The sequence below is a fragment of the Rhinoraja longicauda genome, chromosome 1 (genome assembly GCF_053455715.1).
Source record: "Rhinoraja longicauda isolate Sanriku21f chromosome 1, sRhiLon1.1, whole genome shotgun sequence".
NCBI classification, from domain to species: Eukaryota; Metazoa; Chordata; class Chondrichthyes; order Rajiformes; family Arhynchobatidae; genus Rhinoraja; species Rhinoraja longicauda.
The window spans coordinates 37624173-37642511 of record NC_135953.1 but is presented as its reverse complement, the minus strand read 5'-3'; the positions used below and the strand labels follow the sequence as shown (position 1 = coordinate 37642511).

The following is an 18339-nucleotide window of genomic DNA, read 5'->3' as shown; positions in this document are numbered from 1 at the left end:
CATTGTTACAATACTTACAATACTTAACTTTTACCAACACTTTTGCAATAAAATCCAATATGTAATTTACTTTACTACCCATTTGCAGGAACTGCCTACTAACCTTTTGCAAGTTGTACACACAAACCATTAATATTTGTGCTTTATTTCACCCATCTGTAATCTTTCTCTACTTCGACGACAGACTGCCTTAAAATTCCTTTTACCAATGTGCATAACCTCATTTTCCCAGCATTAAACATGGATAGAAAATTGGTTGACAGACAGAAAGCAAAGAGTGGGGATAAATGGGTCCCTTTCGGAATGGCAGGCAGTGACCAGTGGGGTACCGCAAGGTTCGGTGCTGGGACCCCAGCTATTTACGATATACATTAATGACTTAGACGAAGGGATTAAAAGTACCATTAGCAAATTTGCAGATGATACTAAGCTGGGGGGGTAGTGTGAATTGTGAGGAAGATGCCATAAGGCTGCAGGGTGACTTGGACAGGTTGTGTGAGTGGGCGGATACATGGCAGATGCAGTTTAATGTAGATAAGTGTGAGGTTATTCACTTTGGAAGTAAGAATAGAAAGGCAGATTATTATCTGAATGGTGTCAAGTTAGGAGGAGGGGGAGTTCAACGAGATCTGGGTGTCCTAGTGCATCAGTCAATGAAAGGAAGCATGCAGGTACAGCAGGCAGTGAAGAAAGCCAATGGAATGTTGGCCTTCGTAACAAGAGGAGTTGAGTATAGGAGCAAAGAGGTCCTTCTACAGTTGTACCGGGCCCTGGTGAGACCGCACCTGGAGTACTGTGTGCAGTATTGGTCTCCAAATTTTAGGAAGGATATTCTTGCTATGGAGGGCGTGCAGCGTAGGTTCACTAGGTTAATTCCCGGAATGGCGGGACTGTCGTATGTTGAAAGGCTGGAGCGATTGGGCTTGTATACACTGGAATTTAGAAGGATGAGGGGGGATCTTATTGAAACATATAAGATAATTAGGGGATTGGACACATTAGAGGCAGGAAACATGTTCCCAATGTTGGGGGAGTCCAGAACAAGGGGCCACAGTTTAAGAATAAGGGGTAGGCCATTTAGAACGGAGATGAGGAAGAACTTTTTCAGTCAGAGAGTGGTGAAGGTGCGGAATTCTCTGCCTCAGAAGGCAGTGGAGGCCAGTTCGTTGGATGCTTTCAAGAGAGAGCTGGATAGAGCTCTTAAGGATAGCGGAGTGAGGGGGTATGGGGAGAAGGCAGGAACGGGGTACTGATTGAGAGTGATCAGCCATGATCGCATTGAATGGCGGTGCTGGCTCGAAGGGCTGAATGGCCTATTCCTGCACCTATTGTCTATTGTCTATTAAACTTCATTCGCCAAGTTTTCACTCACTCACTAAACTCATAACATATTGTTACAAATGTTAATATCCTCATGACCTGTAGCCTATGTCATCTGACCACTCATACACATCATTAATATAAACTTTCAATAATTGAGGGCCAAACACTGATCGTTCTAGCTTGAGAAATACATTTATTCAGATTCTCTTCTTTGTGATAATTTCACAGGTTCGCTGGCGGTGGCAGCAGCAGCAGGGGAACACAAAATGTGAAGCAACATTTCCTCACAAAATGGACAACCATAATTAAAGCAGAAAAATCTTATGTTTGCTCCCCAAAACATCAGCAAAATCGTTCCTCATGTCTCCCCCCACCAATCAATCGGAGGGGTCCCAACCTGAAACGTCACCTATCCATGTTCTCCAGAGATGCTGACTGACCCACTAAGTTACACCAACACTGTGTCTTTTTTGTAAAGCAGCATCTGCAGCTCCTTGTGTCTCCAAATAGAAACGGTAGTGGAAGAGCAAGTGGAAATGGAAAAGAAAGCACGAGGGCTGGTGAACTTAACTGCAGTTACTTAATCCAAGGAGCCTTCCCTTAATCCATAAGGAGAGCATGGATAAGAAATGGGGGTAATGATATACTTGCAATCATGGGAGAGGGGTCAAGGGAAGAGCAGAACTGGAAGCTCAATGTTCTGGATATATAAAAGTTTCAGGTGTCAGAGGAGCAGTGCAAAAGAAAGGGTGCTGCATAATTACTGAGGGAGAGCATTACAGTAGTACTCAAGGAAGATATCCTATAGGGATTAGCCAATGAGGTGATGTGGTTAGAACTTAATAAGAAATGGTCAATTGCTATGATGGGATTATACTAAAGGCTTCCTAAAAGCTGTGAGAATTAGAATTGATCTGCTGGCAGATCAGTAGGATGCAAAAGCAATTGAGTTGCAAGAGAAAAGGATTTTTTTTAATGGTTTGACCAGGATTGCATTATTTCAAGAGGCTTAAATGAGGAATTTGCAAACTTCATCCAAGATTGTTTTCTGCATCAGTGTATGTAGTCAAACTGAGGGGGGAAGAAGGGGTATACTTGACATTATCATAGGAATGAGGACAGGCAAGTGATTTAAGTTTCTGTGAAGGAACCCCAAGATGGGGAAGGCATGAAAGATACATCAGATCGCAGAACGATGGCACATGGAATTTACTCCAGACGGGTATGAAGTAATGAACTGTGGAAAGTCAAAGCCTGTAAAGACAGAGTAAATAGCAGGGACTTTGGGAGCACTGATTTACAGTGGGATCTTGGTGGTGCCAGTCCATAACTCCCTGAAAGTGGCAATATAGGCGGATAGAGAGTGGTGAAAAGGGCGTTTAGCACGCTTGCCCGAGACATTTGAGTACAAGTGTTGAACCGTCATTTGCATTTGCACAAAATGTTGGATAGCCCATATTTGGGTAGACCACATCATAAGGACCATAGTTAGGTTAGATGGTGTGTTTTTTCCACCCAGGGTAAAGGAGCCAACAAGAGGACATAGGTTTACAGTGATAAGAGGCAAGGGGTTACGTTTTTCCAAACAGGTGGTACATATTTCAAATGAAGTGCCGGAGACAGTAGAGGCAGATACTATTACAATGTTTATAAGGCATTTGAACAGGTACTCCAATAGCAACGTAACAGAGGGCTTAGGTCAAATGCATGCAAATGGGATTAGTTTAGCTGGGCATCACGGTCAGCATGGACAAGAGAGGAACTTCAGGGTCTGTTTCTGTGCAGTATTTATCTACAATTTAACAATCACGTCAATATGAAAATGTTTAGTTAGATGGAAGTTAAACACTGCCATTTCTCCAACATGGTGCTTTCCTTCCCATTCATTAATATCCAAAAACAGCTGTAACTGAGTTCTCTTGTATTTCCTCTGGCTCAAACGCGTAGTCAGGTCCCAAATTCTTTAAATTACATAGGCCTCTAGAGTGATATTCATGCAGAATTTTGCATTACATAAAACATAAAAGAAAATTTCTTGCAAAATATAGAAATGCTGAAAAGAAAAAAGGACCATACCCGTCTTCATCACAATCAACCTAAAAAAGTTGAAAGATAATGGCAAGATGAGCCCCAGGCATCAGCATTTCAAACAGAGATCATAACACTGCCCAGAGAGATCACAACACGACCCTCATTCATTTGAAAAATAGACAAATTAATATTAAATAATGTCAGATGTTGCTCTTGAATTCACAAAAATGTGAAATAGCAAGTTTTCAAAAAAAAAATTAAAAACAAGACCACTGCAGCTTTTTAATCTCCATATACCATAACTCCCATTGTATCAGCATATTTACTTTCTTAAGCACCTGAGAAAATTCAGCATGCCAAGCATTAAACATCCACAGAAAATATTCTGATGATAAGAATTACAGCCTGGAATGGCAAATGCCCTGCTCTTGACTGCCTGAACATGCAGAGAGTAATCAACAGTGCCTAGTCCATCACAGGCATCCAGTCCAGTCTCACGGTGTCACAAGAAACTGCAGATGCTGGAATGTTGAGCAAATGTCAAAGTGCTGGAGGAATTTAGTGGATCAGGAATCATCTGTGGAGGGAATGGGAATGGGCAGATGACCTTTTGAGTATAGACCCTTCTTCAGACTGACACGGTTTAAAAAAATCTCCATGTAATAAAGTTCCCCTTGGTAGGCTGATCTAGAAGATTAAGATGCATGGATTAATAGTGACTTGATTGTATGGGTTCAGAACTGGCTTACAGATTGAACACAGAGGATTGCATTGGAAGGATGATATTCAGGCTGGAGGATTGTGATCAGTGGAGTTCTGTAGGGATCTGAGCTGAGATCTTTGTTGTTTGAGATATCTGCAAATGACTTTGACGTTAAGTGCAAATGGGTCAGTTACTAAGTTTGCAGATGACACCAAGATTGCTCGGGTCACAGAGGAAGACTGTCATGTTATACAATGGCATATAGATCAGCTACAGAAATGGATGGAGAAATGGCAGGTGGACTTTAATCCGAGGAAGTAAGGTATTGCACTTTCAGAAGTCAATTGCAAGGGGAAGACCCTTAACAGCATTAGTGTACAGAGGGATCTTGGGGTCCAATCCATAACTCCCTCAACGTTGCAACATAAGTACATAGAGCGGTAAAGGGTAATAACGGTGGCATGTGGTATACTCATCTGCTTTGGTCAGGGCATTGAGTACACGTCAGGAAATCATGTTGCAGCTTTATAAGACTTTGGTTGGGCTGCATTTGTAGCATTTTTCTTGCAGATCTGGTTGCCCCATTAGTGGACGTGGAGGCTTTGGAGAGGGTGAAGAATAGATTTAGCAACTGTTGGCTGGATTATGGGGTATTACCTACAAGGAGGTTGGACAACCTTAGATTGTTTTTTCTGGAACTTGAGGTTGAGGGGAGTTCTGATACAAATTTCTGAATTTATGAGTGACACAGTTAGGGCAGATTCAGGATTTTCTTTCCCCAGGTTGGAAATATTAAAGACAAAAATGCATAGTTTAAGGCGAGAGGGGCATGGTGTAAAGGAAATAAGCAAGGCAAGTTTTTTTAAAACTCAAGAGTGGTGGGTGCCTGGAAAGCAATGGTGGAGACAGATATGATAGTGACATATCAGACCCATTTAGATAGGTACGGATACGCAGGGATATCGATAATGTGCAGGCAGATGAGATTAGTTTATCTTGGCATCATGTTCGGCATGGCCATTAAGGGTCAAAAGAGCCTGTTCCTGTTCTACATTCTATTTAATTCACACCAAGTCTACTTGGAGTGCATTAAATGTTTTAAGATTTTCTCCCTGGTCCACCCAAGAATATGCACCCTATCTACCTCTCCTAAACTTCAACAGCCACATAAACTCCTCAATAACTAAATCAGCCTACTATCACGTGAAAAACATTGCAAGAGTTAGAGGTTTCATGTCTAAACAAGACCTTGAAAAGCTCATCCACGCATTTATTTCAAATAGGTTTGATTATTGTAATGGTCTTCTGGCAGGCCTATCTAAAGGGGCTGTTTTCATAAGTTGCAGCTCGTCCAAAACGCACCTGCTAGTCTTAACAAAAGCTAAAAAATTTGAACATATTACACCAATTCTCAGATCTCCACACTGGCTACCAGTCAGTCAGAGAATCGAATTCAAAATACTCCTAATTGTCTACAAATCACTAAATAGTCTCAGACCAAAATACATATCAGACCTTCTCTCACCTTACATTCCAGCTAGACCCCTTAGGTCAGCTGGGACCAGTCTATTAAACACTCCAAGAGTAAAAACAAAACAAAGCAGCTTTTAGTCACTCTGCTTCGTGCATCTGGAATAAACTCCCCGAAGAACTCAAACAGGCCCAAACTCTAAATATATTCAAAACTAGGCTTAAAATCTTCATGTTCCGCAGTGTCTATGACTAGTACTTTGATTCTTATTACTTTTTATTTAATTCTATTACTCTATCGTTCGCTCGTGTGTCAAGACGACTTTAGCTCGCTGTTGGCTTCTATCATCGGCCAACATGTTGACAGAATTTTCATACCTTCTCGCCTTGTTCTCAAGTCAAGTCAAATTTATTTGTCACATACACATACTCGATGTGCAGTGAAATGAAAGTGGCAATGTATTTTTATGCTCTGTGTAAAGCACTTTGAATTGCCATTGCTGTATGAAATGTGTTATATAAATTAACTTGCCTTGCCTTCTGCACTACACACTACACGTTTTCTCGCACTGTGATGATATCGAGCTCTCCATCTCACTGAATCAAAGGTAGTATAAGAAAATAACTGCAGATGCTGGTACAAATCGAAGGTATTTATTCACAAAATGCTGGAGTAACTCAGCAGGTCAGGAGAGAAGGAATGGGTGACATTTCGGGTCGAGACCCTTCTTCAGACTGAATCAAATGTTCTCTATTAACTCTGTATTGCCAATCTACTGGAGGTGACGTCTGCAGATGAATGGGAGCTTCACTCTCTCTCTAATGCACTGATACAAGTTTAGAATGAGTGCTCCATGACTTGATTATTCTGTTTTAAGCAGCACTTTCTGACATATTCCTCGAAAGACTCAACTTTAATTTGAAAGGAACTGCTTCTGATCTCCTACCAAAGATCCTTCCTCTTCTCCATCACCCCTATTAAATCTTATAAACAATCTGCACACGAACAAACATGAAATTTCCCCAGAAACAGCTATTTTTCCACTTTCACGCAACCATGTTCTTCTGTGAAGATCTATGATACAAGGCATCAATGAAATGGAATCGCTGCTTCAGGAACAGTTGCATGAAAACAGGCTTTAATGCCCAAATGTCAAGACAGTAAAATTCACCATTTCGGTCCTCATTATCTTTAAACATTTGAAGGGTAAATGAAAAAGCAAAGTTTGCACTGCAAAAAAAGCCATATTCAGATTCCAATGCTTAAAATATACTGGTGGAAATTCAGGAATACCACGCACAAATATTAATCACACTTGCAATGAAGAAAGTGAACCCCAGGAATGCAAACAGAAAATAATTAGGCACAAGCAAAAATAAAGAAAGCAAAGAAGATACAACTTGGGACATGTTTACTATAGTCCATAAAATAAACTCTCAGTAGTTAGCATTCAAACAAATGTTTGAGACATGACAGTATTTAACTGAATACTGATCCCAAGTAGATATTTCAAACTAAAATCAAAGAATAAAAGAGCTTAGATTTAAATTGCTTTTTTTTGGTCAAAATGCTTCAAATGCTGCAGAGGAAGATACAAGCTGTAAAATAACACATTGTTAGTTTGGAAGAACGTTTACAATCATTAAACAATGAACAGGAAGAATTTGTTACTACATCATGCTCTTTTGTATGTGATACAGAGCTGCTAGCCAAAGTAAATTGAATTGGCTAGCTGGAATTCTGCCTGTAACCACAGATACTGTTGCAAACATGTTCCCCTCACTCCAGCAACATTATGCTGGGCAAGTGATCCAGTTTGCTAATGAGAACCTGCTTTGTACTTCTTGATACAAAGACTGACTGAAGAGGGTTTTTTTTGTTGTGACTTTACCATAATTAGCTTACAATGGAAATTAAAGAACAAGACTAAGAAAACATTCACGCATTTTTTTATTTGCCCAAATACATGTAAAACTAATCTATTAAGGAGATACCATCATTACCAACTTTCCTATCCATAAAATCTCATCAATTTCTCTGTTCTTCTGCAAAGCTGCAATCACATTTAGAGCCTTACTGAAACAGCACCAAAACAGGCTCTTTGGTCCAACTCACTCCTTGCTGACAAGATGCCTGCCTATCTGAGCAAGTCACATTTGCCTGAATGCCCATGAACATTCCTTTGAACTTCCACAGCTGCATGAAAGTATTCTGATGGGATTTATCTCAGCCTCCTCTACTCTCGATCTGCAAGGGTGACCATAGCCTCGTCCATCACAGGCTCCTCAATGCCTTCTCTACATTTGATCTTCATGGTGCATTGCAAATGTATGGAATCAAAGCTGCCTGCCACCATATCCATTCCCTCCCCCGTTCACCTCCTGGGAGAAGATACAGGACAATGAACATCCTAACTTAAGAAAAGCTGCTTCTGTGTTGCGACCCAACTCTTGAATCATCTCTTTCACGCCCCACCCCATAAACGTTGCGGTGTACTCTTACCTCAACCTCAAATGTTACTCTATAATATATTTTTATATTCCTTTGCACTACTTGTTTTTGCGGGCGCTATGATGTTCCATCATTCTGCTATTCTGTACTCAATCTTGCATATATTTTTCATGTATACTGTTCATTCTGCGAGGAAGGAATTTCATTCCCAGTGTATAGGACAATACACACCGAGAGTTAGATATAGCTCTTAGGGCTAACAGAATCAAGGGATATGGAGAGAAAGCAGGAACGGGGTACTGATTTTGGAGGAACAGCCGTGATCATATTGAATGGCGGTGCTGGCTCGAAGGGCCAAATGACCTATTCCTGCACCTATTTTCTATGTTTCTAATAAACTAACCTTTAATCTGGTCTAATCTGTAGACTTGCTAACTGTGTCATTTACATGCTCATCCAAATCATGACTGTAGATGACAAACAACAATGAACTCAGCACATCACAAGTTACTGACATCTGACCTGAATAATAACCCTCCATTACCACCCTGACTTATAGCTCGAAGCAAGCAATGTATACCCAATTATTTAGCTCACTCTGGATCTCATGTGATCTGTAGATATCTGTGCTGGCAACATTAATAGGAATCCCCAAATGTATTTGTGTCAGCAATTTCCAAAATACGGAAGCTTTTCACTTGCTGTAACTGTCCAGTAAATCTGCATAGCGTTGAATATGTCGCAATAGTAGCAAATTAGTATTATTGTTAATCTACAAATGCCAATTAGAGAAACAGCCTACACATTATAGTTCACCAATTCAAAAATGGTCCGTTTATCTAGACCTTTGTTTGTTTGTAGAAATCTGGAGCTATTGTGTCATCTGGAATCTCTCATCTATATTGGTGATTACCCATGCTTTTCACCCGATTTGATGAGGAACTGATCAATAGCAGTCTTTCAAACCGTTAAATCAACATTTTAAAAAATCTGTAAAATCTTACATAAAAGTATACAAAATACACCCAGCAATATATTCAATTATAAACTAATTTGCACTGAAAACTGCGGTGTATTTTTGAAGCACCAATTTGGTCAATTCCCAGCAAAACTTCCTAATGTAAACATTTTGAATAATATTCAAATAGGCTTTTTTTTTTTGAAAAGCAGAGTTTGGGGCTGGACCAGTGAAGAAAATTCTCAAGGAGACAACTTTAAAGGTTGTATTTCTATAATGGATACCCAAAACATACCTAATACCTATTTCACTTGGTCCAATGCTTCTCAGCCTACATCACACCAATCTGAAAATAATCCAAGAAATAACTGTGAGAAATTATATACAAGGAGAATTGTGTTCTAATGCAATAGCACAATTTTAAAGAGTAGTACCTGAAGGTAATATTGTGAGTGATACACAATGTTTGCCTATGTAATGATTCAAGCAAGCAAAAAAAGTGAAAATAAAAGTAATCATAATAAAAACAACCATTGATGGGCTCACCAATAGGTTTTTAGCTCTGGAATTCTCTCCCTGAACTTTACCTTTAGCTTCCTTCACATGTTTTAGAACTTAGTTCTAAGCTTTTACACCAATCTCTAATTGTGCCTCAATATTACTCCACTGATTATTTAAGTATTGTATTATCGGTTATTTGTTATACTTATTTATTATATTTGAATTATAGCATTAATTGTGCACACGGCCCAGATCATCACACAAACCAACATCCTGGCCATTGATTCTATTTACACTTCACACCGTCTTGGCAAGGCCACCAGTATAATCTAGGACCAGTCGCACCACAGTCACTCCCTCTCCCATCAGGGAAAAGGTATAGAAGTGCGAAAATGCACACCTCCAGATTCAAGGACAGTTTCTTCCTGGCTGTTATCAGGCAACTGAACCATCCTTGCAACAACTAGAGAGCAGTCCCGAGCTACTCTACCTTGCTGGAGCTCAGACTATCTTTTATCAGAATTTACTGAACTTTATCTTGCACTAAACGATATTGGCTCGATTGTAATCATGTATTGCCTTTCCGCTCACTGGTTAGCACGTAACAAGCGCATTTCACTGTACAAGTGACAATAAACTAAACTCTAACTAATGGGCCTGTTAGCTGCAGCAAGAAATTTGTTGTTCCATGGCCGGTGGATACAAATACTCTAATTTTACTCTTGCCTTAAATTTTGTTTAATGACACTCCCATTCATGGGAGAATCTAAAATTAGGTTTAAGATATGACACAAAGAAATTGAACATGCCACAGGAAATTCCTTTGCTAAAAATTAGAAAGGAAGGTTTAACACTAAATAACAATTGAAATGCAAAACAACAAAAGATGCATTTGAGGATAATGCAATAGACACAAAGAAAGGAGTGGAAGGATATGTTGAAAAGATTACATCAGTTGCCAATGTCATCCAAATTCAGCAACATCACCTATATGTTAATTGCTTTATATGTGTGATTTCCCCATGCTGTGCCAAATATAAACTTTTAAAAAAAACAAATAGTTGAAAATGTATTCACAACCACATTATTTTTAATATTTGAACTATGTTTTGTGCAAAAAGACATGTCTTCACAAATCAGTACCAATTAATCAATTCCTTATCTTGATATTATATTGTTTACATCGAGTCCTATAAGCTCAACTGTTTATCCTTCTCTTCCAGTTTGTGCAAGGTTGAGCCACCAGCTACTTTCCAGTGAATTTACCATATTTTGGAACCTGAAAATTACCATTGAGAATTTCCTTTGTGTCACAGGTTTTGCAGAATTACAAGCATGCTCTGCTCTAGTTTTACATAATTATTTTCTTTTGCTATGCTTCAACACCATTGTCCTCATTTCACTGTCTATTGTGAAAATGGAAAATACACATTTAAATAGCAATTTTTCAGAATTAGAATCTACATAGTCAGCATTATGGAGCACAGAAACATGCCCATCTCAACCAAAATGCCCCAGCTACACTACCTGCTCTTGTTTGGCCCATATTCCTCTAAACCTTTCCTGTTCACCTGTGATAAATCTCAATTTCTTCTAAATTCTGCAAAGGACACAAAGTCAACCAATTTTAAGACTTAACGTGAATTTACACACAGCCAATGTAGCAAATTTTAACTTGTCTTCCATGGTTACCAAACACAAATTTGGCCAAAGGAAATGGAAAACCAAGAGCATTGTGTAAAAAAATATATACAAGTGAAACCAATTTGAATAAGTAATGAAAAATAAGGAAGGTTGAGGATGTGAAACTGAAGACAAATTTTGAGGGTAGATAGGAGCTATAGCAATTTAAAATAATTAGAATGAAGGTGTTTTTCCAAGTCACCAATCTACAGCATTTGATGTAGGTTAGAATGCAAGCAGCACAATTTTGGATGAGCTCTAGTTTAGAAAATGTAAAGAGAGATGCCAATCACAAGAGCAATGGAACAGTTATCTATTTTGGGCTTCACGGTGCAGTGTGACAACATTCTTGAAATGTGAAAAGATCGTGTATACATTTTACAAAGTTTACAAATACTAACAGCAATTCACTGATTTTCACAACCTATACATGTACAAAACAAATATTCATTCGACCACTTATGCCTGCTCCTCCATTCTGTCAGATTGTGGTTGACCTTTCACTTCAACACTGTTCCACACTGGCCCCATGCTCCACGATTCCCTTTATATCTTAAAAAAAATGTAATTGCTCTTTCTTGAATATACAGGCGACCTCACATGGTATGCCATTTGGGTAACAGAAATTCACCAACAGAATTCACAAATCATTGCCAAAAAATTTGGGATACGGAATAAAATTCTCTCAGAATCTGTAAAGAAAGAAAATAAACAAACCCCAATTTATTTCTCAACTTGTTTCTAGGCAAATAATATAGATAGCCTGGTTTCATGTTATAGAAAATCATGAACCCTTCCATATGCTCATGGCTGTATTGAACAAGCTTAAATCAACAAATGAGCTAGAATAGCTTAGTATTAATGATACATCCTTATCAACTGTCATAAAAAGTAGAAAACCATAACCAGATATCAATCTGTCAAAAAAGAATGATTTAACATCCTACATGCTCACTTTGCCTAGTGATCAGGTTGTCCTGAAAAACCATTCAAATTGACCCAAGAGCAGATTCACCCATTCAAGATTTCTGGGAATTTCTCATCAAATCATAGTAATCAATGAAGATTACTAGAACTGATGAGCCCCTAGTAACAACCCAATTATCTCCAATACTGTTCCTGTCAAAGTTATTTTTATTCTCACACAAATAGTAATCATTGGCAGATCACACCCACATTCTCTTGATCCAAGCTTTAACCTGTATTCTTCCCCTTCCATCTGATAACAAGACACCACACAAAAGCTCTACCCCAATTTCCATGCACAAAAAAAACCACCCGAGCTACTGCACAGAACTATTAACTTTGCACATATTTAGAGATCCATGCCCAGGGTGAGAAAAGCAGTACAGGTATTTGTGATCAGTAATATATTAGTTGTGAAAAAAATTACCAGCAGATGCAACACCTGTCCCTATACCTTCCCATTAAACATCCATCCGTGGACCACAGCAGTCTTTCCGGGTGGACAGAGTTTCACATGCACTTCCTACCAACCTCATCTACTGCATTCGATGTTCCTGACATGGCCTCCTTTATATCAGTCAGGCAGAGAGTAGACCAGGTGACCGTTTCACTGAACACTTGCACTCGGTCCAGCAAGGCCTGCTGGATCTCCCAGTTAATAACCATTTTAACTCCTTTTCCCATACTGACTTTTCTGTCCTCTGCGACCTCCACTGCCAGACAAACAAACTGGAGGGAGAGCACCTCATATTCTGCTTGGGTAGTTTACAACCCAATAGTTATGAACAGTCTGAAACAGGATCTCGACCCAAAACACCACGTATTCATTTTCTCCAGAGATGCCACCTGACCCACTGAGTTACTCCAGCTTTTTTTTGGCTATCTTCAATTATTAACATTGAACTTTTTTTAGGGAACTCACAAACACCCCTGTACCGCACCTGGATGCATACCCAATGTTACCCCTACTTTTCCCTCCCCCTTCCACCTATATCCCTTCATGCTGCTTCATTTTACCATTTTATAAACCTACCATTTTATAAACCTACAGGAATTGAAATAAAACAGTGTCCACAGAAGGGAATAAGGATCAATTATAATATTCCATTATAGAGGCCCAAACTCTCAGCTGTCATTTCCTCCTAAATTCAAATAACAAACAGAAATTACATACTTCCACTAGGTAGTACAACATCCATTGAGAAATCGTACAGTAGATTAGAGATGGCAAGCAGGAGCTTTACTGAATTTGGTACTGTGAATGACATGGTTCTGTACTGAGACACCAAGCTTGATTTCAAACAAGATAATATTTATCCCTTTCCCCATCGTTATATGGGAAGATGTGCGAATTGCAGCGTATTTAAAGTAGTTGAAACGGTATAAATAATGTACGTGACTCTGTATCAGATTGCACAACGCTACATTAATACTTCAAAGCCTGCCAATGGCACCTCGAGTTAAAATTACGGTGAAACTCGAATTCGGAGTAGATCCAAATGATATGTTAAAAATTAATTTGACCGTTAAACATATAATCAAAACAATTAATTGCACAATGGGAATGTTGAACATAGGCTGTATTTTTCCCCCCGAGTCAAATGTACAATGTCAGTGAAAACTATGACTCCGATTTCCTGCCGCTGCATCCCACATTGCACTGTCCAAGTCGCACCTGTTTGATGATACAAGATCCTCAGGCATCTTGTTACTGTTAGAAAGTCAAGGCGATTTTTATTTTTTTATTAAAACAAAAATCAAATGGAAATACACAGATTGACGAGTCGCAAGAGTTTGGGCGTTTGTGTTTAATTCTAATCAAAATAAAGCATTTCAAAAGAAAGCAACCGCATTATTCGAAACCGCACACCATGTCGCCATTTTGTGACTATGCAAAAGATAATTTTAATTTATGCACAACAAAGGAGGAAAAAACAAGTCTTTTGACAGTAGGGCAGATTATTTTATTAAATAGCAGTTCGTGGGGTCTGTGTGCTGCTGAAGAAAGGAGATTGAGGGAAGACCGGCGGATTGCAGGGGGAATAGGGGCAGGGAAGGCACTGGATTAAATGGGAGTGAGGAAGGCCACCATGCAATGAGTGAGGCGGAGACGGCGGGGAGGGGGGACGTACCTGTACTGCGCAGCACCACCATGGGCAAATCCAAAGTAGTTACTGGTAGCCATTTTGGCATCTTCGCCCAGCCGGCCAGGCACTGAACACCAGGCGAAGCGCCCAAACAAGCCGCCGCAGGAGGAGGAGGAGTGGGGGAGAGAAGGGAGACATCGTCAGTGCCCGCACATCACAGCAAAGTCAAAGAGAAGGAACAGGACAAAAATAATAGCCGCTCTTTACTCGCGGCTTCAACAAGCCCCCAAAACCACCACCTTTATCTCTCTATGAAAAGGTTCATTTTGAAATATACAAATTGTCGCTTACCATAGGTGAACGAAACAACTGGACATATAGGAATCATGGGGGCTCCTTTGAACGACCAACGACGACCTTTTACCTTTCAAGTCTGTGCCCTGTGGAGAGAGACGTCACCGTCAGGGGGAGCCGCGCATGCGTGACCGCGGCAAGGCAGGCTGGGAGTTGTAGTTCACCCGGGAACCCCACCCACTCCCGCCCTCCACCGAAGAAGGGTCTCGACCCGAAACATCACCCATCCCTTCCCTCCAGAGATGCTGCCTGTCCCGCTGAGCTACTCCAACACTTCGTGTCTATCTTCGATTTAAACCAGCATCTTGCAGTTCCTTCCTCCAGCTATCACTTGCCAGGCTTTGTCCTCTCTTCCAGCTCTGTCACTGTCACTCACAACCCAAAACATCAGCTCTGTATGTTCTCCAGAGAGGCTGTTCCAGAGAGGCTGTATGGCCGACTGGGTTACTCCTGCACTTTTGTTTGTAAACAGTGGTCTGCAGTTCCTTGCTTCTAAGCACTGCTTAAAAATGCCAGCATTCCCATTGTAAAACATAACACGAAGAGAAGGCAGACAAGAAGGAAAAGGGAGTATTTACACCTATGTTTATCACCCAAACAAGCCGTGAGAGCGCAGTGAACTAGATTGCAGCGGAAATCCAAACCTTTTGTCCAGCCCACAGGGACAAGGGTCGGTGCAGCAGTCAAGATCACCTTTCAATATTCTGAAGCCCCTGAATCCCTTCCCCCACCAGAACGGATATTTGGAAGAAAAAAAACAACTCACCGATTATGGATATTTATAAAAAGATAAAGATCCGCTTGTTTCTGTGTGACGAATTATATGAAAAGAAACACGCTGCAGCTGGTCTCTTCATCTCAAAGGAATCCTAGTCAGCGTCACGGTCTTTTTTCCATCGGGTCTGACCTTGGCAAATACGCAGCCTGCAATCTTAATCCAGCTCCAGGAAATGAAGCTCGCACATTTACTGTTCTTCTTACGCAATCGTATTCAGGAGACCGGGCAGTATGGTCTGTCCCACTTTTGCTGTCAGTATTACAGTGCGCCAATAAATTACATTGCGGCAATGCAATTCGTTTTTGTTTCTAAAATGCACAACAGCTATCCCAGTAATTATGTTTTGCACGGGAAAATGCTGCTTTCACCCAATGCCTCGCATCTTATGTATTTTTATCTCTTGCCTTTGCCCAACCATCTCCCTTTCACCCCCCATCCACCTCTTACTTGCCAAGCTTTGTCCTGCCCCTCCTCTCTACCAGCTTTCTTCTCCCCCACCTCCCCAACCTGTCTGAAGAAGTGTCCCGACCCAAACCATCAGCTGTTCACGTTCTCCAGAGATACTGCCTGACCAAATAAGTTATTCCAGCACTTAATGTCTTTTTTGTAAACGAGCATCTGCAGATCCTTGTTTCTAAACATTGCTTAATATGTGCTCTGCTCAAGAACAGCCAATATATCATATTATATTAGTCTACTGTAACTATTGCACTGGCCAACTTGAAACAGTGGATAAACAAAAAAGACAATCCCAGATGCCCGAAAGCTGAAATAAAAATGCAATGTGCTGAAAATTATCAGCAGAACGAGTAGGCATCTGTTGAAAAGAAAAAGTAAACCTTTCAGGTTGCTGACATTTCATCAGTACTGGTGGGTGGGGACTGAAGAGAGGATCAAGGAGTCATGGAGTGAGCAGTCCTTTGGAAGTGCAAAATGAGGAGGAGAGGGGAAGATTTGACTGCTTGTAAGATCATATTGGATCAGGAGGAAATTGTGAATAATAGTACAATCAATGTGAAGACTGGTGAAAGGTGAGTACCGGGGAAAATACCATTATTCTGTACTAGGCGAGAGAGGATTATGCAAACATGTGGAAAATAGAGAACATTGAGGTGAGAGCTCTATCAATTGCTGTAGAGGTTTACCTCAGTTTAGTTTAGTCCCCCTTCAACCTTATTGGAGCCCTTTGAGCTATCTTTAATCAGACTTTATTGAATTTCAATGTTATATCTTGCACTGAATGTTGTGCCCTTTATCCTTTATCTGTGCACTATAGATGGCCTGATTATATTCTTATATAGTCTCTGCTCTGACTGGATAGCACATAAACAAAAGCTTTTCACTGTACATCGGTACATGTGAAATAATAATAAACTAAACAAAACTAAACGTTACTCTGAACATAGATAACACACTTTCAAACCACTGCCTATCACTGCATTCACTCTCATGGGTCCTTTGTTCCTGATGTGCTTCAGGTCTCTCATCTTCTGGTACTGCTTTTACAGTGAAGAGAAATGGGGCAAAATTAAACCAAAAGTATCATTCTATTCAGAAGAATTAGAAGTAGAAGTAAGCTATGCTGGGCTGTGTATGATCTCTACTATTCAATAAGATCATGACTGATCTTTTACCTCAGGTTCAAGTTTAAGTTTATTGCCATATGCATGAATGTGATGACGTACAGGTACAATAAAAAATCTTATTTGCAGCAGCATCACTGGCATGTAGACTCAAGAGTCAAGTCAAGAGAGTCAGGAGTGTTTTATTGTCATATGTCCCATATAGGACAATGGCATTTTTACTTGCAAAACAAATAACACACAAGTTCTTAAAGATAGAAGACTGCAAACAAAAAGCAAGACATTAGTGCAAAAACATAATTAGAAAAAAAAACTCCGTACGCAAGAGTTGGGCTGTAGTGTCTGTTGTTGAGGTAAAATTATGGTTGTTTAGGTTGGTTCAAGAACCTGAGAGTTGTAGGAAAGTAGCTGTCCTTGAACCTGATGTGGGATACCAGGACGATGTTTTTTTCTGGTTTTTCTCACCACAAAAGCAATGAGATCCACTTTCCTGCACCAAGCTCATAACTGTGGAGGGAATTTGATAGACAATGTTTTATTTAGGGACCCTCCTTCAGACTGATGAAAAGTCCTGACCTGAAATGCCGTCTATCCATTTCCTTCTATAGATGCTGTCTGACTCTCTGAATGCCTCCAACAAAATGCATTTTCTTCAAGATTCCAGCATCTGCCATCTCTCGTGTCTCCTCACCCCATATCATCTTGATTCAGATGTTAAAAAATACTCATGAGATTGCTTTTAAAAAAATGGAGAAATGCTGAACACGTGAATTGAAGACCAAACACGCAAAGGAATTCCATTGAAGGGCCAGTGATTCAAGCAAGTGCTAAGATCACTAAAAGCAAGAAGCTGCATTAATCTAGGGGACAGCAATAGACAATAGGTGCTGGAGTAGGCCATTCGGCCCTTCGAGCCAGCACCACCATTCATGGCTGATCATTCACAATTAGTACCCCGTTCCTGCCTTCTCCCCATACCCCCTGACTCCGCTATCTTTAAGAGCTCTACCTAGCTCTATCTAGCAGTGTTGTCAAGGAAACTACTTTAACTACTTTTATAACTGTGAGAGAGAAGTAAAAAGGGTTAATTGATTTAAACTAAGGACCATGAGAAATAGCTGACCTGACTAAGAACCGCAAGAGTAAATAGTGACATTCCGAGGATAAGGGCAAGATATCCAAGGAACTAGTGACGTTCCAAGGAGAGGGCAAGATATCCAAGGAACTAGTGACGTTCCAAGGATAAGGGCAAGATATCCAAAGAGTAAATAGTGACATTCCGAGGATAAGGGCAAGATATCCAAAGAACTAGGAGAGAGGGCAAGATGACCAGAGCACTAGGGGAGAGGGCATGAACTACTCTGTACTGCGCATGCCTAATGAGATAAATGAATATTGCAAAAACGCCCCGCATGACAAGATGCCTCATTTAAATGTACATGCGATGTAT

The 18339-nt window shown here is 40.2% G+C and overlaps 1 protein-coding gene and 1 non-coding gene across 4 annotated transcripts in view; both read right to left on the bottom strand.

Moving 5' to 3' along the window:
• The window catches only part of zfr (zinc finger RNA binding protein), a 56172-nt gene extending 40466 nt beyond the window's left edge, over positions 1 to 15706 (bottom strand). For 2 of the 3 annotated variants that reach the window (XM_078394861.1, XM_078394879.1), the window contains exons 1-3: positions 15295 to 15706; positions 14526 to 14614; positions 14220 to 14301 (exon numbers count right to left, since the gene is read on the bottom strand). In XM_078394861.1, coding sequence (XP_078250987.1) covers positions 14220 to 14301; positions 14526 to 14562 — 119 coding nt within the window. In that variant the 5' untranslated portion in view covers positions 14563 to 14614; positions 15295 to 15706. The remainder of the gene's footprint in view (positions 1 to 14219; positions 14302 to 14525; positions 14615 to 15294) is intronic. The other variant, XM_078394841.1, reaches the window with a different exon arrangement.
• Positions 7212 to 7350, bottom strand: LOC144601270 (small nucleolar RNA SNORA66). The gene has a single exon (XR_013548281.1). It is a non-coding gene; the product is annotated as a small nucleolar RNA SNORA66 (small nucleolar RNA).
• Positions 15707 to 18339: the final 2633 nt, after the last annotated feature.